This window comes from Ciconia boyciana, chromosome 8 (genome assembly GCF_034638445.1).
Source record: "Ciconia boyciana chromosome 8, ASM3463844v1, whole genome shotgun sequence".
Taxonomy (NCBI): domain Eukaryota; kingdom Metazoa; phylum Chordata; class Aves; order Ciconiiformes; family Ciconiidae; genus Ciconia; species Ciconia boyciana.
Genome location: NC_132941.1, coordinates 9,318,547 through 9,344,581, shown reverse-complemented (window position 1 = coordinate 9,344,581; position 26,035 = coordinate 9,318,547). Strand labels below are relative to the sequence as shown.

Below are 26,035 nucleotides of genomic sequence, written 5' to 3'. Positions count from 1 at the left end.
TGGGCACAAAGGAAGAAGTCATAAGTATTTGGGAAGAGAAATAACAAAATCTTGTCTCCATACACACAGTTCTCCAAGACCAAGGCAAGTGTCTGCCACAGAACAGGCACTATGGGAGGAGGCAGCAATGGCATCCCCGGCTTTATTTTTTTCGCTGTCTCTTCTTTTTGGGTTCCTGGTTCTCATCTGTCTGCTCTGCTGTGCTGCTCTGGAGAGGGGAGGGAGAAAGTAGCAGTACAGAGTGTGATTGTTTTTGTGTGATTCATCTAAGGAAGGTTTATCTAAAGCAAGAAACCAGATGTGCAGAACAGGATTTAGCTCCTTTTTCCTCCCTAACAAAATGACCTGAATATGGGACTCATCTCACCCACTGAGACTTTCCCTGTAGACTCCCCCCCAATTCATGCTGAGGCCAAAGACCACAGATTGTCAATGGCACAGGATGGGGACTGTTTGTGCTGGGTTTTGGCTTGTTGAAACTCTCAGGAAAATATGGACAGAAGCACCAATAAAAACCTGGACAATCAGCAAAGTAAATTGTTTATTTTTTTTAATCCAGCACAGGTTGCGCTACCCTCACCAGCACTACGTAGTAGAGGACATGGGTCGCACTATCTAGTAAACGACATGGGTCTGAGGAGAATGATGCCTTGCAGAGTTTGCTCTGCCAGCTCTTTATCTACAAAAGTTAACCTGGATGCAACACCACTTTGCAGCATGATGCAAAGGTCTGATCCTGGCCAGCCAGTAGGTCCTCAGGGGTAATGCTGATAGACCTTTCTGCTTGCTGAGGCAAACAACAAGGCCTTAAGAGCAGTCTCACTTCCCTAAGACCAGAGATACAGACAATTGGTGCATGGAAATAAAAGTCACTCAAGGCAGAGGGCTGGAGTGTAGGGGATGTTAGCCAGACTAACTGTTCACTCCGTGTCAGCTTAGTATTAAAGTGAGACCTAACCCAGGGAAGACAAACTGTCCTAATTTCACATATACCTCCACAGCTTACAAATACAGTTGGCCTCAAAAGAGGGGGAAACCTATCGGTAAAAGCAGCTAAGTGAGTTCTGACCTGGTCGTTGTCTGGCTCATTTTCAGCATCCTCTGTGTTATGCTCCTGCAACACGCTGTCTAGCATGGATGCGTTGATGCGGAAGTCCCGGGAGGTGCTTAGCTTCATATATTGCATCAAGTTCACCTGCAGCAACCAAGGTGAAACCAGGGGGAGAGGACATGATGCCATTAGCGTCTTTAGTTTAGTTTTCTACCCTGCCTAGTCCTTTGCACAGCACTGGGACGAAGTCCCTCACAGTAATAATACAGGATTGAAGGAAAAGGTAGGTGAAAAAGCACCTGCCCCCATGCAATCCAGTTGCTCATTTATGTTTTCCTAAAAGCCAAGTGATTACCAGTTACTCTCAGGTAGTACCTCATCATGGTACATTTCTCTCCTGCTTATGAAACGGACTGGGGGAGAGGGGTAAGGAAAGCTGGCATTAGGTGTAAGTTTCTGCTCAACCAGGAACCATATGATGTTAGGTCACAGGCAGTACTGCCATTGACACCTGCTGGTATCAGTGTGACAGCAATTCAGTAGTGTTGGGCCAGGAGCTTGGCAAAGGCTGAAAGAGGAGCAAGGTCCTTACACCTTCCTAATTTGAGCATTAATAGAGACTTTAAAAGCTGGACCAGCAATAGCCTTCCACCATGCCATTGATCCCACCGTTCCACTGAGTTCAGGTCACAGATGAGCTCTGCTTTACCTTACCTTTGATTTCTTGGAGAGATGGATAAGGAACTTCTCATATTGCTCTATTGCAAAAATCAGGTTTGGGATTGGCTTGGTCTCCCGAAGCACCTTAGCCTGAAATGCAGAAAGGAGCATGATAGGTCAGATTTGGAAGTGAACAGTGACGCTGTAGCATGACATGAAGACCGCAACACTCCCAGTTTAGAAAAGTGCCTTCAGTAGCCTTGCTCCATACCAGTCCTGCCCCAGCAAGCCTTGCCAGCTTTGCTACTGGTTTTAAATTGACTCCCACGACGGTTCTGCAGTGAGGCTCTCCCGTGTATTGTTTTGTACTCTGCCTGCAGTCCACAGCCCTGATATGCCTGACAGCCATCAGAGCAAAACTTCCTCTGCTCCAGCTCTGCAAAGGCATCACAAGCATATGCCTTCCAGGCAATGAGCACATTAATGTTTCACCACATTTTTGCCCTGTTTATTTACCACCACTGATGTTTGTTCCCCATAGTGACAGAGTGGTAAAAGGACATGCAGCATTTCAGCCCACTTCCATACACTCAGGGAACATCTAGGAAGATCATGCTTGTGGCTTTTAAACCCTTAACATCACAGGAATGTCTGGGACAACTGACCAGACAGAGGAAATGCTGGCTGAGAGCACAAACAAAGGACATAAAAGACCAGGAACCTGCCAGCTTGCTCACTTGCTCCCAAATAATCCAGTCATTCTCAACTGCCTTACTTTAGTGGAATCCACTACTTTATCTTTAAGTGTACTGACAAGAAACACTTAAACAGAGTGCAGTATTGATTCCAATAAATTAGCCCGTTTCTGTAATTTAATAGCTTACCCCAATTGATATTTTTATCAGACAAGACAGCCTATCCAGACTTGACCTTTGTTTCATGTCTGTGAGCTTTTAGGCTGCATTTAGTGAAGGTGGCTTTTTGTTGTTGGTGGTTTTTTTGTTGTTTTTTTTTACTTGTTTGGGGTTTTTTAGACTTTTCTCTGAAGTTAAGGTAGATTAAATTTTATTTTTACTTAAAATCCCAAATGACAATTTGTAATTGGTGATCTATAAGAAGCCACCAGGTAACACAAGACTTGAGGTATGATCCCAAGTTCAAATACAGCCCATGTTCTAATAGAAAGTAAGTCAATCTTACCATGACTGTAGAGATTGCAGCAGCTTCATCCTCTTTCTTCTTCTTTTTCTTCTCTTCTGCAAAGCTTAAGCTCTCACTGTGGATGTTCTGAAGGAGGATGCCAAAAGATGTCTCATTAGAGGGTAAGCAGGGAAGAAAGGCCAGCCAAGTAAGGCCAGAGAATTCTTTCCTCTGGATAGGTAACAGCATTACCAGCTAGATGACAGAAAGGTAGTGATACAAGTAGGATGGAATTGGGGGTAATCTCAAAAAAAGAAGGAAAGGAAAGGAAAACTAATTTCATAATTTATACATTCAGAAATACGTATGTGTGAGAAGTCCCCAGGAGTGGTAGTTCTGCACACCACTACACCTTCCCCAATATGCCACGTCTGTTCTACAATTCCTGTGGTCCTCACTCAAGTACCTAATTCCTCTCCAAGCAGCTAAATCCCATCTTTGGCACTGCAGTCTTTGGCACCCACATTACTTTACACTGTGATGACTGCAGTGTTGTTGACCTTTATTTGCCATTGTGGTTAACAGCAGTATTAATCTCATCCAAAAAACCCACATGAACAGAGGGGAAAAAAAAACCAACTGAAAAACAGCTCCCCAAACATTCTTCCTTCCCTGCTCAAGCAGAAATCAGCATGCTCAGTCCCAATGGTGCTGAAATGTCTTATACTATTATTTGACATAGTAAAGCTTGAACTATAAGGAACTCAAGTCATGTCAAGAAGATTATAATCCCCAAAGGTGCCCATGTACTGCAGCTGATACACCACTCAGCATCAGATAGACTGACTGTGATTTTGCCAGTTAATTTAGGCCTTACCTGTACATAAGTAATGAATGAGTAACACTGTGGGGTCAAATGGGAACCTGAGAGCTTCACCTGCAAAGCAGCAGATAGGTTGGTGTTACTCTTAACTCAAGGCAATGAGCCATTTCCTCCAGCAATTTGCTCACACTCACCAGCTTTTCTAGCCTTCCTGGAATTGTATTCGAGGTGCTGCGGCAAGCTTGAATATACTGCAAGGAAAACATGAGAGAGTTTCCTCTAGGTACGCTGTCCTCATCCTGCAACCTGTACTTCCAGGCAGGGCTCAAAGGAGCTCATCCAATGGCACAGTGAGGAGGGCAGTATTTACAAGAACTATCCTCCCCAGTGGCTTGCTATATCCCAAATGCCATGCCTGCATTCCAGAGCTGTGACAGAGCTCTGGGGTATTCACCACCTTGTCTCAAACTAGCTCCACTGGCCTGTTTTCATGGCCCAGTTCTCCCAGGTCTGATGCTTCAAGCCTTAAATGGGAATGAATGGCAAGGGCAGGATTGCTGAGCACTGTGAGAACACCGCTAGTGCTGTTCATTGTGGCACACAGCTGCATACAGAGGCACCTACAAGATACACTGGAAAGAGCCACTCCAAGCCACACACAGCGAAATTCAGCTGGAAAGAAGCTTTCCTTTATCTCCACTAGTACAACTATCACTGCTCAGAAAGGTCACAAAATTGAGGGCATGAAAGCCACAGAATAAGGACTCAACTCCTGCAAGAGATCAACAGCCCAGTCTTGAGTGTAGCTGCTGCCAGGGGTCACTGTGAGCTTGCTGTAGCAGATGGGGAAAAAGTTTTTAGATCCTAGCCAGCCCACTGTCAGCAGAGCAGCACTCACATGTTTGATGAGGGAGGTGAGAATTGCGTATGTCTTGCTGAGGCTTCTCAGCAGTGTGTCCACACAGCTCCCTGCAGGGAGTGCTGTCTGTACCAGCTCATGATAAACTGTCAGCAGAGTTCCCAGCTGCAGAATTACACCTTTCTCCAGAGCCTGGGTTTGGTTTGATGCCTGAGAAGAGTCTTCTAGAATAAAGAGATAATATGTGGTGAATGTGTGTCTAATGAATCCAATTATGCAGGTGGGAGGCACAAAAGACCGCCTTTGTGTCTGGTGCACAAAAGCACCAGTGTGGCACAGGGAAAAGAGTCACTGGACAGATTTTGTGACAACACTCTCTATCTTACATTGTTCATGTAGAACCAGCTCAAGGGAGAGTTTAACCTGCCCTCAGATGATGCTACCTCAAAATCCCAAAGTATCTTATCTTTTTGCTCTCTGTCTTTATCTGTTTTTGACAAAGGTGTAACAGTACGAAGCGGACCACTTTAATTACCTGATGTCTCTGATCCCAGACTGGTGAGTTTCTTGATAAGCCAATCCACCTCTTCAAGGACCTTATCCGCCTGACCCAGAACCAGCAACTAAGACAGAAATACCAGTAACAAAACAGGCTTTTGGAGGAGTTTGGCACAACAGGAATCTACAAGCCACTTGTAGCAGAGTAGCCCTGGACGCTACAGGTTGTTCCACACACGCTATTTTGACTCACAGAGACAGTAGGGGCTGCAGTCTTGGCATTCACTATGGCAAAATGGGACCGACTCTCCACTTCTACATCCTGGTTGGAGGAGAGAAAACAAATTCTGGTGAGTAAAACTTTAGCTGCCGTCACATAGTTTGTGCCAGAGATGCACTCAATTCTGCCCTGACAGCATTAAGTGATGAAGAGTTAGGCTGCTTCTGCCATCATACCTGATCTATGTCTCCCAGGCAAGCGTGGACGTCTTGTGCGAGTTCACGCAGCAGACTGACAGGACTCTTGTACAGAACATGGACACTGAAGAGCAGAGACAGCAAACCCTTGCAGCAAGCGATATCCTCTGTGGGGAAGGAAAAAGAAAACACGTTACAACACGTTACCAGGTGCAGAGCTCCCCTGGCTATTTAGGAATATCAGACATCCAGTGAGGGAAAGTCTCAGATTCGGTATGGATTTAACAGTCTGCATTCCCAGAAATGATAGACAGTAGGTGAAAATCCTATCAAAATACCGCAGTTACAAAAGCAGAGTTTATAACACTGGGCATCACATAAAATACTGCAAGGGGAAGTACGGCACACTGGAGCCCTCAGCTCATAGAAAAATGATGACCAGAAGCACTGAGGAAATGCAATACAAACTTTGGCAAGAGTAATATCTTTCCAGAGTATAAATCCAGATTTGAGCAACAGATGTGCTAAATAATAAGGGAGAAAAGTCAAGTAAGTGGCTTCACTTTCTTCAGCAATGCTAATATTTATAGAGATGGAGTTTCTTCCCTAATACTTGTGCTAATAACCACAATGTCATGGCAATCTGCCACAGAGTGGGATCTGAATATATTTGTAACAAAGAGGTAAAAACAGGCCAGACAATAGCAGAGCATCTAAGGGTCTAATATCAGACCTGACACATCACATCTAAACATGGTCCCCAAAGCTTACTTACCAAGAGCATTTTCTTTGCAAATTTTGACTGTCCAAGTCAGGAACTGAAGGAACTGCATAAGGGGAGAAAAGATGGGGCTTTGAAACAGAATTCAAAGCACAAAACTAATAATAAAAAAAAAAACCCAACCAAAGAAAACCAGCAAAGGGAGACCAACAGAGTCCCCTTCTGCCAGAGAGGCACCCAGCCATGCTCTGTGAAGTTCCACAAGGGACACTTAACCTACTAACAAGTGAAAAGCTGAGATCCAGGACAGGGGAATGGTTATACATTCCCTTGGACAGAGTAACAGCTCCATTTAATTTAAGGTAAATGATGACTCCAGACTTCTGGCACACTTTGAGTGCAGTCCCTAGCTTGTAAAAATGGGGCACCTGTAGTCCACTTTCGAAAATGCCTCCTTGCATGAAAGGAATTAGGCACTCAGCCAGTTTGGACTGGTCATAAGTCTGCTGGCCTTTTTTGGCTCTATTCCCATGTGAAAGCCATACCACATCTAGGCTCTGTTAGGAGTCCCTGCTCAGGCGAACAAGTCATTCAGACTCCAGGTGCACAAAGGCAGGATCAGAATGTGCAGGAGTGGGGTGGGAAGACAACTTGTTCTTAACTGTCCTTGCAGGCATTTGACAGAAGTGTGCTTGATAACGTAACAAAACTGTCACTTTGACATGGTGTGGTCTGCAGGAGAAGGCAGAACATGCACACATATCAAAGCCCTCAGCTGTCAACCCAGCCTGATAATCTTTTTCCCACACCTACGGCTACTACACACATCCCTGTCACCCCATGAAGGTTGTGAAGTACCTGCTGAGAGGCTGGATCCAGGAGTTTGGACAAAGTGGAGAGAACTGTGATGAGTGACTGCGTTTCCTTGGAGTTGAAGTCATCTTCAGCACTGCTGAACTGGTTCACCAGGGACCTCTGATCATGGGAAGGAAAGAGTGTGCATGCTTGTTGCAGGGCCATTTTAAGAAGCAAATAACCAGAAGCTGCAGCACATAAAGGAATCAGCAACAAGGAGAATGACAAAGAATATAAAAAGAGGACTCTTCTAAAGAGCGAGTGCTGGTTTTTGTTATGAGTGCTTACATAGAGGCCCACGTATGATTCAGTGTGACTTTTACAATACTCAGGTAAGTTTATGCTGCACTGAAGGACCTTATAGCTCTGTAAATGCATGTGCACTTCAATCCAGCTCTGCACAGTGCCCTGAAGAAGCTTTCCTTAGGGATCAGAAACTTTTCTGAACTGCCAGTGAATCAGTGTCACAGTGGCTATCACATACTCAATCCTGTGGTCAAGTAACAGAGAGCTAGCAGCGTTTTCTGCCAGAATTACCAGTGCTTTGGAACACTTGCAGCACACAGTGGTAGTTACCTGAAACTGTCGGATCTGGAAGGCAGCTTTCTCTGTGACATTAATATCCGTTTCTTCTGCGTCACCATCAGTAATATCTGGCAGAGACAGAGAGGTGCAGAAAAAAGCTAAATGCCAAGAGCAGAATACAGGATTTATTTCCAAAAGTGGGAAAGACTGCAACTGCTCACAGCTAGAGGAGGAATATAGACTGCAAATCCGTGGTGAGCACAAAAATGTGTCAAAGGCAAACTTCAAAGAGACGAATGCTATATCAGACCCCAACTATCCTCTGCTGACAGACTGAGGGCTCTATAAAAGCAGGTAAAGATATCTCTGGAACTTGCCTCTGGCATGAAAATCACTGCTACTAAGCCTACCTTGTTACTGAGAGACAAGGACTAGACCCCTCTCTCTACTTATGGATAAAGGGCACTGGGTCCCTAACTGCCCACTCATGGGCTGGAACACAAAGCCTGGAAACCAAAACAGAATTGTACCATGTGCCTACCTAGGGCTCGTAGAAACTGTGGTATCCTGGCACTGTACAGCTGCTGCACCGTGTTGAAGATCCGCAGCAAACCTTCCAAGCACAGAAGTGAAATGTTTTTGCCCTTCTTCTTCCCTGACTCTTCAACGACAGTGGGAATTGAAGTGTACCTCCAAAGCAGAACCCTAGGGGATGGGAGAAAAGTTAACATCACATGCTCCAGTAAAGCTGGCTGCACAGTGCAAGAACTACAACATGGCTAATCACAGATTCTGCTCTTAGGATTGCATTTTTAATATAACTAAATTGGAAGGTCTTTTTCCTATAGGAAAGTGTAGGGAGAACAGATCCATTGTTAAGAAGATCTTGTTTCAATGTCAGCAAAACAGCTATTGCATTCTTCCTGCACAGCTAAATAATTTAATTCTTTCCAGGTGCCAAGGGACCTTCCAATCCCATTTCAAGTCCATCTTTATACACTCATTTCTTCCACCTGGCTTTCCTTCTCTCTCAGACTACCCGAACACTGACCACTGGTGTCAAATCTGTCAGTGACAAAAAGAGCTTTTCTCTTGGTAGTTTGAATCTGTGAAATGTCAGATATCTCTATAGGGCTCTACATAAATGAAATCAGAAAGGTAAAGGCAGGCAAAGCAAAGTGAAAAGCTTTGAAGAAAGCAAAATTCTTTGTCCCAAAGGAGACTTTTCTATTTGTAGGCAAACATCTTTTTCCTGCTCCCCTAAGCCCACTTCTTCCCTTTTTTGTTCCCTCTCTTTTCTTCTCATTAGTTCTGTTGCCTGCACAGATGATCTTATTCTATTTAAATGTCCAATCACACAAAACATGTAGCTCACATGTAGTCCTAATGACTGCAACAAAAATAGCCTCTTTTATTTGGGGAGAGACACAAAACGGGCATTATTCATGGCAGGGTTAATTTGCATTTTGTGCTCTCTGCTGACTGGGATCTGAAAAGACCCCATGCAGATATGACCTAGATCCCAAAAGACATTTAGATGCTTAACATTCTTGTATTTCCAAAGGATTAGATGCATGAATGTCTTCAAGCGTCTTGCAAAAGTCCTAAACAAATGTTTTCCAAAGCTTGTGTCCCTCTTACATCTGTTTTATACTGTAGCTAGAAGTGAATTTTAACTTCATTGCATCCCAGAGGCCTCAAGAATCCAGCCTGTAACCATCCTACCTCCTCTGTGACAATGAGTGATGAGCCAAAAGTCAGAAAGAGGCTGAAAATGAGAGTTTGATGGCGTTTGGTTCTTCCAGGCCAAGTACCATTATTAGAGCTGTATCACTCTGGCACAGAAACTGTAGTGCCTCCACTTGATTTCTCAGGAGCAAAGAAAGGCAATGATCTCAATGCAGTAATAATAACTGTTTGAAACAGTTATAGTCCGCATTCTTCTTTTGAAACCCTACCTGAGAATCAAAAATCCCCAAAATGCATTGCTTCTTAGGGCTGATGTCTTCATGTGCTACAGTGACTCACCGTGTGATTTTGCAGAGGTTCTGAAACATCTTCTCAGGATTTTGTCCATCTGGTCCATCCGTTTGTCCTGTCTCCTCCAGCTGCTGCACCTTCTGCAGAACTACACTGACAGCATAGCGCAGGAACTCTGTGCTGGAGCGCAGAACTGCTAGGCTCTCCTCGTGGCTTTGGGCATTGTCCCTGAAGAATCAAGAGCACTGTCAGAGAATTGAGGATGCACTGAAAAAGCACGGGGATGGCCTACAAGATTTAAAATCTAAATATGCATTTACAAATAAAATCACTAGCTGAATTCAGGGTGGAAAAGGCCCTTTGTTTTGGTAGCCCAAACTCAGAGGACAGAGTTCCACCAGCCTTTCCAAATACACTAACAGACATGGTTTGAATTGATGTCTGGCTCTGTTCCATAGAGGACTGGAGCTCAAACACTGGAGTTTGTTGTCTGGCGAATGCCCAGGACTGGAAGAGCAGAGGCTCTCTGAGGTCTTACAAGTCATAAGCAAGGTCCAGGAAAGATGGTTTGTCAATACCAGGAGTTGCACAGCTATGGTTCCTGCCTGGACTATGATGCTCTCCAGACAACAAGTGCTGTTACCACGCATGCTTTGTACAGAAATGAAAATGCCTGTACTGTGTATGCAGTGCACAAGACAGCCAGCATGCAGACACCACAAAAGCAGCTTGTGAATAGGCCTTAAAGCTTCTCCAGATATGACAGCTTCTCACATGAACAAAGCTGTGAGCAGAGTAGATACAAAACCCATGGACAGGAAGCTCCGTGCAGTTTTGTTGCCCAAGGTAGATTTGTTCTTTCCAGCTTTCTCCTTCAGGATTTCTGAGAGTTTGTTGTAACATGTAAACAAGCCTAGGACATCCTCAAACTTGTTCTTACTGCAATAAAGTAGTAGAAAGCATTAATGGAGAAAATCCAGTCTTATAGTTTCCCATTTGAAGCTTCAGTTGCCAAATTACACAATGACACTTTCTAAATGATAAAACCATGACATATGACATCTCCCCACCTCCCTAACAGTGTATACCTCATCCATTCTTCCTTGATCTGCTCTTCTACAAAATGTCACATCCCATCCCCCACAACACATGACATTCAAATGGAAGACACTCCCCAAGGTTCTGTGAATGTCTGTGCGACAAGTAACACACACTCAGAAAGCATCATTCTGATTCTGTGTTGGCACTATTATCCTGTGCTTGCAATGAGTCTGTGTCCTGTACTCTGAAGAGCTAGGCACAGCACAGCGCAGATAGTGCTGGAGGGTAAGATTTTATGTTTTACCTGAAATTCCCTACGTTAAAATTGTACTCAATCAGGACCTCACAAATTCCCATCACCTGGATGGCATAGATGTTATTCTTTACACCGACACCAGAAGACAGAGAAAAATCTGCTGATTTATCCTAAGAGGTAAAGGAAACAAGTGAAAAATCTTTTCAAAACCTGACAAGAACTCAGTGTCTTCTTCCACTGAGTCAAACTGAAAATCTGATTTACCAGTTCAAAGTCTTCCAACTCGCTCTTGATCATGCGTCGTGTGACAGATTCTAGCATCTCTTCAAAGTTTTGCTCAAATCCCACATCCTCCTCCTCCTCCTCATCGTCATCTTCAGCTCCTTGGCATAGATGCACAGTGCTCTTATACCAGGCGAGACAGTGTTGGATACAGCAAAGCAGATGGGCCTGAAGGAAGCAGCCACACAGTTACACTCAGCCTTCAAGTTGGAGGTCACTGGCAGAAGTGGACACAGGCCAGACTATTACAGTTGGATGCAAAGAGCCATAGCTGCCTTCAGAGGTTCATGTGAGTCTCAAGAATATGCCTCATTCCCAGAATGAGGGGATCTGTAATCCTACACACAGCTACCCACTTCTAGCTTCAGACAATGTTGTCTGCCTGAGCTTGCCTATATGGGATGTAAAGACTTAACTCCCACTGCTCCCTCAACCCAGCTACCTCAACTGCTGAAGGAGATGGAAAGGGAATTTCCAAAAGGGCTCTCACTCTAGCCGAAGTGTCTGCTCCCTTCCTGGGTGTGCTACTACAGCACAGCATGGAAACTTCCTCAGGGGAAAACAAAGTGATTAATTTGAATTTGTTCCCTTGGAAATCCAATGAATCATTGAGATCTCATCTCCAACAATTTAAAAGGAGCAAAACCAAAGGGCAGATTCTTCCCCCTGCTACACACACTCACTGCACGACTATTTCATGTGGAATTAAGTTGAAGGAGGGGAAAAAAAAAAACAAGGTGAGCTCAATAGAGGATAACAGAACTACGCTGTTCCTAGAGCATTTTTCACACAGGTGCCCAAACCACTTTGCTAGGGAGCTCTAATAGATAGCCTGAGGCAGGGGTGAGACACCCAGCTCTATTGTCATTAAAAGAATTGCTCCAGGCTAGAAGAGGCTGAAGAAACACAAGGTATTCAGCTCATGCAGCAGCACAACTAAAATGCTATGGAACAGACGAGCTTGCAGCTGTGGCCAGCCAGTATAGCTCTTACCAGTGGTTCCTGCAGAAAGATTTGATCTCCTTGAGCCATAATACATCCCTCAAGTTTCAGTGGAGGCAGGAGGTCTGGCTGGGGCAAGTAATATTGCTTTATCTATCATAGAAAACAAGAAATAAAAATAACCAGTTACTTGGTAACTGAGCCTCTTAGGTTGTTTGAAAACAGAATACAATCTTTGTACTCCATTCTACAGAGTGAAAACTAGCACTATGATAATGGGACTGTACATGTACGTGAGCCATGTCACCTGCTCTATTAGTAATTAAAATCCCCCCTTGAGTTGCTTATGTACCTCTCAGCCAGGACATGTCACTGCCCTAAAACAAGTTTATCTGGCCACTTGCTGTTGTGTTGCCTCAACATGCAACATCACTTGCACTTCACCTGCAGTGCTACCCATCCTTTAAACAGTAAGGAAAAGTAACTGCTTCTGCTGCCCATTACCCGTACTGAATGCTTGGCCCTGTTATGGCAGCCAGCTTCCTGGCCTAAGGGTGCAGACAGTTATGGAGGCTACACTTGGCACTAAAACAAATCCATGAGAGACCATGCTTGCACCAATTCCTGGCTGTTTGGCACACCACAGGAAGGAGATATGCTCCGAGTACTGATATAGGATCAGAACCAAGTAGGGAAAATTTTATACATTTACACCAAGTTCCCATTAAGTGCTCTCTGCTACCCAAAAGCTGCCTTGGCTCTGTTCATGTTCCCTTCTCAGACCCTATACTGTCATGGGAAAGCTGGAATTAGTCAGCATGAACTCTGCAGATGATTAAAGGGAAGAAAATTACTTGTCTCAAAGAAAGCACAGCCTGTCCAATGGATTGAGGAAATGTGATTGTCTTGTTGCCATGAGCAACACTGTTGGGGGATGAGTTAATCCTCCTAGATCCTACATGGACTTGGGTATTCTCCCGATGGGAGGACAGCAATAATAATTACTGTGTCAGCACACATCCTTGGGGAAGTATGGGAGGGTAACTGCTGTGCACTGCAAAGAAAGAGAGAGCACACAAAGCACTTCTCTGGGCACCACACTTCTCACAGCATCTCAGAACTGAAGGCTTGGAAAGGGCTCCAAGAGATCCTTTCTCTTCCACCCTGTGACAGGATATGAACCAGTCTCCAGACATTTACCTAGTCTGCTCTCTCAATATAGCAGGAATTTGAACACCTCCTTAGAGAAGTGCTGCAGCACTTAAACGTGTTTCCAGTGTAAGGGAGAACTATTTTCCCAATATTTCACCTGAATTGCTTGCTATACTGGTTGCAATGCAGAATTCTTAGGGTCTCTGCAGCCACGCCACAGAGCAGTACTTTACCTGGGACAAGAGTGTTTCCATTATAGAGCTGGCCAGCTGGGAGTTCCTGCGAAGGACATCATAAAAACCCTGAAGACAGGAAGGAAGGACAAATTGGCTTACACAACAAAGAAAATGAACCACATGCATAATAAGTTGGTGTCATACGACAGCAACGACCCTTTGGCACCACAAGGAACCATGAGGAAGTAACAATGTGCTCAGTGTAAAACCCCATACCTGGCAAAGCAAAGGCACCACAGAAAGAAGGTATGAATCAGAAAGAGTATGAATTTCCTCACAGGGGCCCTCTCACAAGCTGTATCTCCCTAGCAGTGGTGGCATCAAGCCCAGAGTGACTTTCACTGCTATTTAACGCTAGCACTAGATCCAACTTCAAACTGTGAAATCCTGCTTCAAAGGCAAAACAAGCCAGTGGGGAAACTGTAGGAGGCAAAAAATCCTTCAGAGAAAACTCAGTGGATGGATAAGCAAGCCACAAGCCTTACAGCAACACTGACGAACACACCCAAAACTTGCAGCTCACCAAAGGTTGGTCCAACCAAGTCAAGAAGGAAACAAAATCTCTGACCTGAAGAGTTTTCCTTTTCTCAAGCTGGTACCCCACGGTTACATCAGGAGCTAAGATATGCACCCAGAAATGACTCTCTATATTAGGCCATTTGCCAAAAGAAATCTAAGGGGCAGACAAGCCTTTATAGAAAGTTGCAAAAGGAAGAGGAGAAAAGACAGATCCCTGCTGCAGTCTCTAAGGAAAGTTGCAAAAGGAAGAGGAGAAAAGACAGATCCCTGCTGCAGTCTCTAAGGAAGTTTCCCCATACTCTCCAGTCAGGTTTTTCTCTGGAGCCCATGATTAACTCCCAGCAACACTGCTTCTACCCAATGCTTGTTATAACACTACTCCCCACTGGGCATCAAACATGCTTCCCATTTCCTAGGTCACACCACAGGAAGAGAGACACTGACGCATTTTTGCTCTGAAGCAATGTACGAGATGAGGAAGATACATCAATCTGTCTTTTGGCTTATAATGGTCCAAAATAAAAAGAAGCAGAAGGATTGAAAAAAAAACCAAAATATTCCTTGGTACACGTGTCCCATGAAGAACATAACTGAGATGATAAGTTGTTTTCCACAATAATGTGATCATTATTTACCTGGAGCTACAGTAGAACCAGACTACAGAAGAGCTAGTGGCTGTTTAAAAGGAGGTTGAAGAAACTGTGTTTACCTCGTATAACATGAGTCGAACATCCGCTTGCTGGCTCAAACATCGCCTCAGGCTGCCCAGGATTTCAAGGCAGAAGGCCTCATTAGCTGCAGAATTATAGCAGGCATGAACATCTGCCTGGACCTGAGAGGGAACATTAGTCACGTTATACTGGTTACAATCCTCAAATATCACAACACAGAAGCAAGGTGATAAGGGGCCTGGCCCCTAAACAATCACCGAAATAGTCCTTAGTGTGCTGCCAGGCTCTTTATTATAATCATGGAGCAGTGTAAATGCTCCCCAGAATACTGGCACTGTAAGAGAGAATGACTCTGAAAAGCAACATCCCTAGGCCATCTTCTCTTTGCACACTGCATTTCCCAAAGCTTTCTTTCCAGGTCTAATCCTTACTGAAGTTATATTTCCATTCTGGGGAAACATTCCACTCTTGAGTCGTTTCCAACAGTGCATATTAGACATGAGACCATCTCATATGTCCACACCAGGGACTGCAGAACAGCACTTACCTGAGTGGCACCAATGGCCTGGCTGCACTGGGAAGAGGACAAGCTGCCCAGAACCTTAAAATTTCTTAACAGAAGCAAAAAGCCAGCAACCGCAGCTTTACGAGCATCAAGCTGCCTGTGAGTCAGGGGGAGAAAAAAGAAGCATAAGGAAAAATTGAAGCAAGAAGCTCAGAATTAAATACAAGATCAACTCAGCAATGAAAAAGGGTCCACAAAAACAGAGTGACTGGGCCCAGTGGAACTGTATTCCCCAAGAGGGCAGGGCAGTCCCAAGTAGTTAAGAACTTGTCAGTTTGCTAGGAACTCCCTTGCTCTACACTCTCACAACACTCAATTTCCTTTCTGTCCTTGCAATGCTCACACTGAGGGAGAGCCCCAGGCCAAGACCCAAACATTAAATGTCCCCTGAAAACTGGAATGGGAGAGTCTCACAGAGCTCAGAGTTGGAAAATTCCTCACAAAAAGCTGTTTTGCTTTGCTCACCAAAACCCTGGGTCTTTCCCAAGACCAAGTCCCTTGCCTTGAATAATAATCCTAAATTATGAATTCTGTATTCATACCCAGGCAGCCACTGCCCAACAAAATCCAGTCTACGATCACAGCATTATGAAGACAGCAGGATGGTTTGCTCAAAGCATTACCAAGACAACAAGCCTGCTTCTCTACCACCTTATAAGAGATCAGAGGGAAGGTGGCAGCTCAGCATTCTGATCAGTGGTTCCTCCCAGACTTTCCCTAGCATCTGGATGTACTCAGCTGTGTAGACACATGTTGGAATTGGTTTTAGTTTTGCCTACTTATTTGGAGTTCCCAACAGCTTTCTGAATTTCCAAAGCCCATTCAGCTGGGGGTTGGGATTTGTGTCTCAGTTCAGTAAAGCTGTGACTGTATTACAGTCCTAGGCTAAAAGGGTAGGAGATGTCAACATCTAGTTATGGGAAGAACATAGTAAGAAGGCACTTAGCCAAAACAAACAAAAAATACTTCTGCTCCAAAAACATAAATGAGTTGTAGAAATCCTTTCAAAGAATCCCCTTCCCAGCTTACCTGGAAAATATAGCTTTTTGGAGAACAAGTATCAGGGAGTCCCTCACTGACATGCTGACTTTGAGCAGCGGCTGGAAAGGAAGATACACTTTGGAGAGAAAAGCACTAAGGCATGCCAAGCCCTTGGGGCATATGAGCTCATCTTCCTCAGGCCCATCTGGCCCTGCATTTCCAATACTGTCATCGGTACAGTAGGAGAACCAAAACATTTTAAAACAATATAAAATTAAACCCAGAGAGCTGTAGCAGTGAGACACCTTAGCAGGTTAGTGAGGACACAGTGCAAGGGTTTGGGAAAATAACTGTTATGCCCAGATTGGACGAAGCAGGTAAAAGTTTAATGCCAGGGCAATACCCCAGCCCAGGCAAAGAGAAATACTGACATGGAGCTTGGAAGGAGAAAAATCAATGTGACAGCTACAGCTGTTCAGCTAAACACTGTAGACTTAGTTTTCTACAGTGTGCAGCATCTGGGCATCTTTCAGATGAAAGATCAGCGCAGAGTAGTTTCGGTACCATGCCAGACTGCACCGTATGCTTTTTGCTAGAGGGCACATGCAAATCCATGCTTGAAGAACAGTTCCATGCTACACCGAACAACCTACAGCAGAGTATGAAGGTTTATTTTACGAGGAGGGTTATTAGATCATGCATATAATTGTGGCCTAGAGCTGTCACTGGAACTAAACTAGCAAAGCAAAATTAATGGAGAAATGCAAAGCTTTACCTGTACTGCCCGGAGGAGCCCTTGCACTGTGTCAATGGGCAGAAAAGACAAATTGTCAAAGGTCTCTGTGACTTTGGAGGATGAAGTCTGAAGCACAAGAGGAGCAGACACAACAATATTGGACAGCAAGTCTGAAAAATAAAAGGACAAAAGGAGCAGCTGCTGCCCAGGGGCCAGAAAAGTCTGAGGAAAAGACATCTACAGAGCTAGCAATTACAGAATAATCAAAGCCCTTCCATTACAGAGAGGTTGTGATAGGACAAGCATCGAAAATCTGAGCTCTGCTGCAGGCACGAAGTGTAAAACACTCACAACCCGGCTGCAGGGCCTCACCCCACCAGAGGGCACTGAGGTATAAGAGAAGAGGCTGCAGCATAGGCATCTCAGCAGCCCCGAAGACTCCCAAGCACCTGTCCAAGGACAAGGAGGAAGGCAAGGCTAGGAACGTGTAACAGGTTACTGACTGATGGATACCAATTTTCTGTGCATCAGCTGTTCCATGGCAACTGCCTGCAAACATGTTTTCACCTGTGATGAGTACAAAGTAATCTGATGCAGCTGACACCACAGGGAAGAGGGGAAGGAACAACTGATTTTCTTGGCTTCAGGCCACTTCAGCAGAAATTTGTTCTGAGAAGCTATGTTCTGAGTGTCCACAGAGCAGGGCACATTTCTCTCTCTTTCCTGTTACCTATGAAGTGGCTGACAGGAGATGCTGCTTTTGTGAGGACTCTGTTCAGGACCTGCTCAAGAATATCACTTCTGATGGGCTCATGAACCTGAAATGAGAAAGAACAATAAATAAAAATCAAAACCTACCTAAATTTAAGATATTCCTGTATGTCAGAGCACAGGCATTATGCAGTACAAAGCAAATCCAGAGCTGAAAGGTAAGCTAGGACTGGTTGCCAAGTCCCCTTTCAGCTAAATTCACACAGAGCAATTCAGATTTCATCCCAGTCTAATCAGAACCAGCACATCAGAGACACACACAGAGTACACTCAGAATATAATGGGTCAAATGGTCTGTGGGATGCAAATTTACCACTTCAGTGACGATGCTGATTTCAATCCCACCTCTGTCAGATTTTCTTTGTACCTCTGAATTTCTCTACCTTCTCTGCAGTTTCTTGGAAACTGTAATAGGGATTACACAAGTATTGTGGTAGTTGGAATAGATTAGGATTAGGACTTTATGAAGATGACCTCTTTCAGCTGGACAGGGGCAAATAGGAGACTAAATCTAGTATTGTTTGTAAAACACTCATGAGGGATACAGCAGGCAAGGTTTTGACACCATTTACCATGAAAGAATAAGAACAGAGTTCCTCCCCCCAAAACCCTCTCCAAACCATACGCTACCTTAAATGTTTCCAGCAGGATACTTGCTCCCAGTCTGCAGGCCTGCTGGGCTGGCATTTTTGAAAGGCCATAACTGGTATCAGCAGCTTTTCCTCCACAGGGCTTTTTTGGTTCATACGATTCCATTAGGCTGAAGCCAAGATCCACCAGGCCCTGAGTGACGTGGTCCCAGCCAAACGCACTGAAGAAAACATTAAACAGACCAGGAAAGAAACAACTTAGTCACAGAAAAGGTTTAGATTAGAGCTGTCTAAAGTAAAATCTTCCACAGTAATTCCAGGGTCCAAAGCAGCAGTGAGAGATGCTTGATCACGCCAGGGAAGATGCATCCCTCACAACCCCGTAACTGTCTTTAGGCTGAGGGGCAGGTGCTCAGCACAACGCATCTTGCAGTCCTGGTTCTCCAACCATCAGACTTCCTTTCCAGTCCAAAGGTTTCCTCACTATGGGGAATGATGTGCACTCAGGTCTGATCTGAATGTGACAGTAGGCTACAGCTGGGATACACAAATATCCTACTGATCCTAAGATCTTCAAGTCAGAGAGGAAGACAGAACAGGAATGCCTCGCATCAAACTAAAGGACAACTGGTGACAGATCACAGACCTATCCCACAGGATGATTAAAGGACTAACCATGTGGGGGAAGAAAACACTGAACCTATCATTCATCCTTTGATCAGAACACAAACTACAGGTGGCAGCATGACTCATACCATCAGCTGCTTTACCAGTAAGAAACAGATAGGGTCCTGATCAGTTGAGTCCTTTGTACCACAAGATGCCGAGATTTGAGGTAGAAGGGGCAGATTTATACGGCTGCATTTTGTTGCCTTTTTTTTTAATTCACCAATATAAAACTGGGATAAAAACTTTGAATTTTGACACTGTTCCCTGCTGGCATCTGGTCAGCAGTACTTAGCACCCCAGAGCATTCTAGCGAGGCTGAAACTCTCCCCCTCTCAAAGCCCATTGAGCGTTCTGCAGCACGTGGCAACAGCTCACCTATTTTTCACCACTTCCAGAATTACAGCGGTTACATCATATCGTTGAGGAAACAAATCTTGCAGAAACTTGGAGGCCTGAAGGAACTGCAGGTCCTTGCAGCTTCTTGTGATTGATGTTTTCAAGAAATCAAATATCTGGAATATAAAATCATCGAGTGTGAGGAAATGATCTTTGAAATGGGACCTGTATAGTCTTGGGTATGTTCCAGTAAGAGCACCAGCCAGAGCACAAGTTCCAGTACAGCCTGCCAAAAATCTTAACTGGGTTCTTTCTCAAGACAAATACACCAACCTCATTAAGTGCCTCAAGGAGGGTAACTTGCTGCCAGATGCTCTTCAGGTGGCTACCACAGAGCCAAAACATTAAAAAAAGAAGACATTGCTTTTCTTCTCATCCTACAATACCAACCCACAGGAATCACAACTCTGGAAAATTTTGATATCGCTCTGGGGTCTTTTATAGTGTTCAGTAAACTACAGCGTACCAATGATCTAACTGCCTCCCCACGAGCGTCCTGAAACCATTTTAAGCCTAATTCTGATGGGACTATGACCTAACCATGCTTCCTTTCCTTTACAAGGAGTGCAGTGTACATCCCCATGGAAGTTCTCTGCAAGCTTATCACCCACATACCTGCTCTTGCAGTCTGTGTTTTACTGCAACCGATAGCAGAAGAGCCACGCTGAAGGGACACAGGGCTTTACCAGGGTCCTTCTGTTGCTCAGTCTAGAAAATAGCAAGCAACAGTCAGAAAGCTTGTTATCTTCAACCGCAGAATCCTGCAAGTTCAGGGAAGCTATCAGGCCCATATCACACTGCTGTTGTGGCGTAGAAAGGGACATGTCTCTTCAAACATATCATAGCACTTGTTAAAGTGAACATGACTGCGACCACAAGAATTATGAAATCCCTTCTACAGATAACCAATTAAGTTTTAAAAACCCTGCTTCAACATCTTCAAGAACAGTGCCTGCTCCATCTTTGTCATACCTTTAGATGTCTGATTAGTTCCTCGCCTAGGTCCTGATCCAGGTTGATAACAGAAACAATATGGAGAATAACAGTGCCTTCCACATGGCGGAGCTGGTCTAGGGGCATTGTGGCTACCTCAAGGTCCACTGATCTGTAAGTTTTATCAGAAAAAAACAAGCCATCCAAAGCCATAAATCATTTCTTATGTAGCAAGGAGGACATACTTGTACAAGGTTTGCCCTGGGCAGGACCAGGGTGACTACAAAGACCCTGGTAGTAAAGAAAGGGGATGACACAGAGAACTTACTGTGGAACCCTCTGTTCTTCCTTTTGTCTCTTATCCAACTGATTGAAAAAACTGATGATTCCTTCTAAAACAGTCTTCTTACTGCCCTGCAAGGCAGGACATTACATTAAGCCACTACAGGGTCTGCAGTATCCCAGAGAACTACACTCTATTCCCACACCAATTACAAATGCCATGGTATCCTTCATTTCTCTTCATAAACCACTGAGGTGGGGGAGGGCTCCTGTGCGGCTCATTTCCATATGAAGTGACTCTGGTTTAGTTTGTGTATTTCTTTGGACTGCACTTATCGAAGAGTTGGAAGAAGCTGAAGTTCTCAGCTGTTTTTTTTTGAAGTTATTATTAATTAGAAGGGATCCTTCATGTTATAAGCAATTAGGGAGACTTTCAAACTGCTAACCTTAAATCTAACATTACATTTTGGCCAGTGGACCCAAATGACCTCCTGTAACACACATGTAATTTGTCTTTGACTGGATCGTTTTGGCATTGACTTGGTCACAAATGAAGAAAGCAACAGAGCCAGATCACCCTGTCAAAGGGCAGAGATGTCACCGGCAGCCTCTGCTTGCAGGAAGAGCAAGAGACTGCAACCCAGAAGACAGTCATACTGCATGAGCTATTATTATAGTGTGCAGACTACAGAGAGAGCAAAACCACACTTAGGAACACTGCACAAAACCTCTCTGCTGTCTGCTAGGTCTGTGCTCATCCCTTATTTCCCAATGGTTTCCTTCTTTCCCCACCAGGAAGATCAAGATTGTCTCTTTCTCTGAGCAGTCAGCTTCTTCAGGCTAGAGGGTGTTAGAGAAAAAAAAACTACTGATGTCCTGCTGTGTCCTGCTTCCCACAGCACACTTTGGGAACAATCACAATCCCCGCCAAAATTCAGCCAAAGCTCAGTCTGTACGTGATTTTTTCTCATGGCATATACTTAGGGGAAGGCCAGCTCCTGTGAGCTTTTACCTTTGCAGAAAGCAGCAGCAGCTGATAGACCAGAGGGGGAATTTCCTGCAGGTCTAATTTGGAGAACATCCTAAGGACCTTTTCCACCACAAACTGCAGCTCCTCTCCCGATAGTGGAATGTCCCTGTTGAATCAAAGATGCAGCCTAATAATTTTCACTAATTTCCTTCAGAATCCCACAGCAGATTCAACCCATAACTAGACAAAAGGTCCTAATGTACAGACAGGCAGCAAATGCTCCCAAAGTCCTCACCAGAAGCAGTTGCCACAGATCCCTCAATACCCTACCACTGTCCCAGGATACTCTTCAACCTTCAGTGCTTAGATCTCCTTCACATTATGCTTGTTCATGAATGGGTTGTTAATGTGCCAAGGCTCACTCACACGTGGAATAAAAACCACAATGCCATGCCCAGTCTCTGAGGCATGCCTGCCCAGCTGTTTTTTCTATCCAAATGGATCTGATGTGGATGTTCATCGACTCAACCATCCACGGGGCTGTGCCTGGCATGGTCAGACCTACTATTCATACTTGCCCCAAACTACATGTGAAATAGGACGTGGGCATGACTGCAGCACAAGAAAGTGTTGATGTTGAAGGTAAAAGGAATTACCTGAACATGTTGGCAAGATGTATTACACTCCGAGGATCCCACCTGGTAAAACAAAAATATGTTGGAAAATTGAGAGCAAGCAGAATTATTGTTTATCCCTTCCCTTGTCGTACATAATGATTCAATGTCACCATTTCCCTGTCACGTTCTGATATTAAGATTAAAAGCCAAATTTCCACCAGAAGTCACCACCACCACCCTAACCACCCAGACTTAGAATGCTCCAAACTGCCCCCCTCCCCACAATAACAAATGACCGAGAAAGGAATAAAAACACGTGCTTTCTGAGACCAATTCACGCAATGCTATTACAAGATGTGGGAACAGGGTGTTCCCTTGCCTTCCCAGCCAGAGAAGACACTGTCACAGATGGCACAGATTCAAAGATGATAGAACAGGACACAGACAGTGACATCCAGCTCATCATGATGTCTTTTTCAAAGCACAACATGAAACACACTGTTTTGTACACATGTAACTAAGAGCATGTTGGGGCTACAGACACACTTAGCAACTGCAGATTTAGCTCCCGCTGTACCTGTAGGGTATCACAGGGAATTTTGTAAAAGGCTCAAACAGGACTAGGCACTGACTGATCTTTTAATGGACTAAAGCATGGTGGAGCTGGCAGAGGTGTACATACTTGCTGGAGCAGAGGGTGTTTATCAGTTGTTTCTTAAACTCTTCCCCATTCAGTTCACCTGAAAAAGCAAAAGTCTTTTAGGAGCTGATTCCAGAGGAAGGGAGGACAGGCTGGGGAGAAGGAACTGAGAGGGGTTACCTTTCCCATAAGCCAGGATCTCCTTCGAACTGGCCAATGCAGTGAGAACAGTGGAAAACAACTCCAAGGATTTCCCGTTAGACAGGCTGCCGCCTTTAATAACATCAACAAACAGGGTGGCAAGCTCAGCCAATGCATGGCCTGGCAGCTGGCGAGCCTGGGAGAAGATACAACATGAAAGAGCCTGAGGCAGTGCACAGGAGAATTCCACATACACGTCCAAACCATCACCAGAAACCAGCAAATGACATTTCTTACAGTGAAAAGTTCCCCTAAAAGGGGAATTCACCCCCAGGACTGTCATACTGTCATTTATAGAACAGAGCAGTAAATCAAATTGATGTAATTATAGGTTTGGAGTTTCGAGTCTAAGTATAATTATCCAAAGATAACCACATTTATACACACAGCAAATTCCAACACCAGCTAACTTAGTCCGGGGCAGATCCATGGAAAGGACACAACTCATTTTCCTCAGTGGCCTAGTGAAGTATCTCAATCTACATACGAAATGATACCCAGCAGACCCCAAGAAAGCCAGCCCAAAGGAGCTTCTACCTCCAGCATCAGCAGTCCTATGATTTCAGACACCTTGCCCAAATGCAGGTCCCCTGACTCCACTAGCGGGACACAGTGCTTGTAAACCTGAAGCCTCCTGAGAACACCGCTTTGCTGGGAACAAGGGGAGCCTTATAACAAGAAAATAAAGAAAACAAAGAATGGAAGAAAAGTTATGCAAGTAACAACATGTTGCTAAACAACAGGAAATTAGCAGGGCTAAACTGTCACCTGACTGCAACTCTCCATTTCATCTATCTGACAAAACAGATAAAAAACAGAGCACAGGAAATGAGAATCTCATGGATAAAATAGCTGAAGCACTCAACCCTGTTATCACACCCTGTGGTTCACTCAACCTGCTGCCCGAGATCAGGAAGTGTCAAAATGTTGAGAAGAATCAGCTTGGCAATTAAGCTTCAGTTGGCCAGCTCAGTTCTGCTCCAAGGTACCTAAGGTACCTTACTTTACTCCCAAAAGTAAAGCCCACTTACACAGGTTCATTACAAATATATTAACCTGGTTTCCTATTTCCCGTATCTATTTTTGGATGCCCTGTTTCCCTGTGACAGCCCTGACTGGCTGGTTCTTACCACAGGTGACACTTCCTTGTGCTGCTGACCCCTTACTTCACCCAGCCAGCCTGTAACCCACCGGCTCATCGGCAATCAGCAGGGCTGGTGCCACAGTCCCCCCCCACCTACCCCCCAAAGCGCAGCTCAGACATCACCCACCTTTGAAGATCCCTCTCTTAGCACCCACCTTTGAAGATCCCTCTTAGCAAAGCTGCCGTCTCCCTCCCCTTCAGGGCCTGCCTTGTCACCATATCGCCCAGCTGCAAGGAGAAGGGGACGCTGTGAGCTGCACTTCACCCAAGGCCTCCCGAGGAGAAGCCGCCTCCGCCCGCCTGACAGGGCCCGGCACACCCCCCCTCCCCGCACACAGGGCCCAGCCCGCGGGGCGCCCGCGCACCTCGCCCTCCCCCAGGCTCTGCAGGGCCTCCTGGAGCCGCTCGGGGGGCTCCTCGGCCGCCAGCGCCAGGATGCGCTGGGCCATGGGGCCGCGGAGGCGCCCGGCCCGGCCGGGGACGCGCTGCCGGCGGCCGCCGCCCCCCGGGCCTCAGCTCCGTCACCCCAAAATTCCCGCCCGGAAGCGCCCGCCCGTCACCGGGGCAACAGCTCCCGCCCCCGAGCGCTCACTTCCCTTCCCCGCCTCCGGCCGCTCCCGCCTCTCGCGGCCGCCCGGGAGACCGCGGGTTCGAGTCCCGCGGGGTGCAGGCAGCGTGGGGTGCAGGCACGTGGGGTGCAGGCAGCGTGGGATGCAGCGTGGTGTGGGGTGCAGGGCAGTATGCAGCGAGAGGCAGCATAAGGCGCAGGGCAGCGTGGGGTGTAGGCACGTGGGGTGCAGTATGGCATGGGGTGCAGGGCGGTGTGGGGTGCAGGGATGTGAGGGTGCAGGCACATGGGGCGCAGGGTGGCATGGGGTGCAGGCAGCGTGAGGTGCAGGCACGTGGGGCGGGCAGCCGCGGGGGGACTGGGGCGCTCAGCACAAAGTGCCCATTCAGGGCCACCCCCCAGCTGCGGTGCCCGGCCCCTGCGAGTGCCACCCACGCGGAGCGCGAATCCCTTTGAGTAAACCCCTTAATTGCGGGGGGCACGAGGGGTGGCCTTGGGCGCACGAGGAGGTTTAGCCCTCCTCTAAGCACCGGGATTTAGCTGGAGGATCCGGTGCCAGCCCAGCGTGGGAGCTTTCACAAGCCCCATGCTCACGGGGAGTGGGAGCCAACACTGCCAAGCGAGGGGGAGCGGGTTCGCCTGGGGCCAGGGCCCGTGGGGAGGGGGATAACTGGACCTGGCCGAGAGCTTCCCTAAGGGATCCGGCCACAGTGCCTTGGGGTGGGTCCCCCTTGGGGTGGGTCCCTCTTGGGGCTGCCACCCCTTCCGAAGACCCCTTTTCCCAGGACAAAGCACCCGCTCGGTGCTGCCAGGGGTTGCGCATGAGTCTGCAAAACTATTTCGTCTGCAATGAGCATGATGGCCCGGATGCCCAGGTGGCCAGGGCATCCCCACCGTCTTGCTCGCTGGGCTGAAGACAAGTGTCCAACAAGCTCTAGGAGGGAGCTGAGCCTTGCACCAGGGCTGGCGTGGGAAGGGGACGGGGAGGTCGGGAGGTCTCCAGTGGAGAGCAGCATGCAGTGCCCCTGGCCACGGCGGCATTGCTCAGGGTCTTGGCACAGGTCTGGGTTTTCCCTCCCTGCTCCCCCCTGCCCTTCATCTGGAGTCTCATGCCTTCCTCCTCCTCCCTCCCTCGCAGCGGGGTCTCGGCTCCGTTTGCAGGGCAGCCCCGTGGAAACCAAATCCATAAATCCTGGTGGCATTACAAAACATGCCTTGTGTAAGCCCTTTCAGTCCTGCTCTGGTGCTTAGCCTGGCCCTGCCACCTCCCCAAAATCCCCATCGCAGTAAGAGCCTCTCCTGGGTTTGAGGAAAGAGCCATGCGCAGCCCCATCCTTACCATGT

The 26,035-nt window shown here is 46.2% G+C and overlaps 1 protein-coding gene across 2 annotated transcripts; it reads right to left on the bottom strand.

Annotated features, from left to right (window-relative positions):
* Positions 1-70: 70 nt before the first annotated feature.
* On the bottom strand, positions 71-24,687 carry FANCI (FA complementation group I). Of its 2 annotated transcripts, none has more exons than XM_072869663.1 (37): positions 24,489-24,687; positions 24,279-24,351; positions 23,517-23,647; positions 22,959-23,115; positions 22,821-22,878; positions 22,178-22,219; positions 21,564-21,687; positions 20,598-20,683; positions 20,309-20,441; positions 19,952-20,044; positions 19,316-19,452; positions 18,312-18,492; positions 17,641-17,728; positions 16,950-17,080; positions 16,223-16,293; positions 15,176-15,290; positions 14,667-14,789; positions 13,436-13,504; positions 12,102-12,203; positions 11,091-11,276; positions 10,875-10,996; positions 10,304-10,468; positions 9,578-9,757; positions 8,091-8,254; positions 7,601-7,677; positions 7,028-7,144; positions 6,224-6,275; positions 5,488-5,615; positions 5,285-5,353; positions 5,069-5,156; positions 4,573-4,757; positions 3,869-3,925; positions 3,729-3,788; positions 2,912-2,998; positions 1,766-1,861; positions 1,070-1,195; positions 71-208 (listed from the first exon to the last, which is right to left on the bottom strand). In XM_072869663.1, the coding sequence occupies exons 1-37, from the start codon at positions 24,570-24,572 to the stop codon at positions 143-145; spliced, it is 4,023 nt and encodes a 1,340-aa protein (XP_072725764.1). In that variant the 5' UTR covers positions 24,573-24,687; the 3' UTR covers positions 71-142. The 2 variants fall into 2 exon arrangements, with proteins under 2 accessions (XP_072725764.1, XP_072725765.1); XM_072869664.1 differs by having other exon boundaries at positions 4,573-4,754.
* Positions 24,688-26,035: the final 1,348 nt, after the last annotated feature.

Coding starts and splice junctions, on each gene's coding strand:
- FANCI (XM_072869663.1), bottom strand. CDS start 24,572: ATGGCCCAGCGCATCCTGGCGCTGGCGGCCGAGGAGCCCCCCGAGCGG. Junction 10,997..11,090: donor AGTTGGAAGACTTTGAACTG/GTAAATCAGATT, acceptor TTTACCTCTTAG/GATAAATCAGCAGATTTTTC. Junction 9,758..10,303: donor CTGCTCACAGCTTTGTTCAT/GTGAGAAGCTGT, acceptor TTGATTCTTCAG/GGACAATGCCCAAAGCCACG.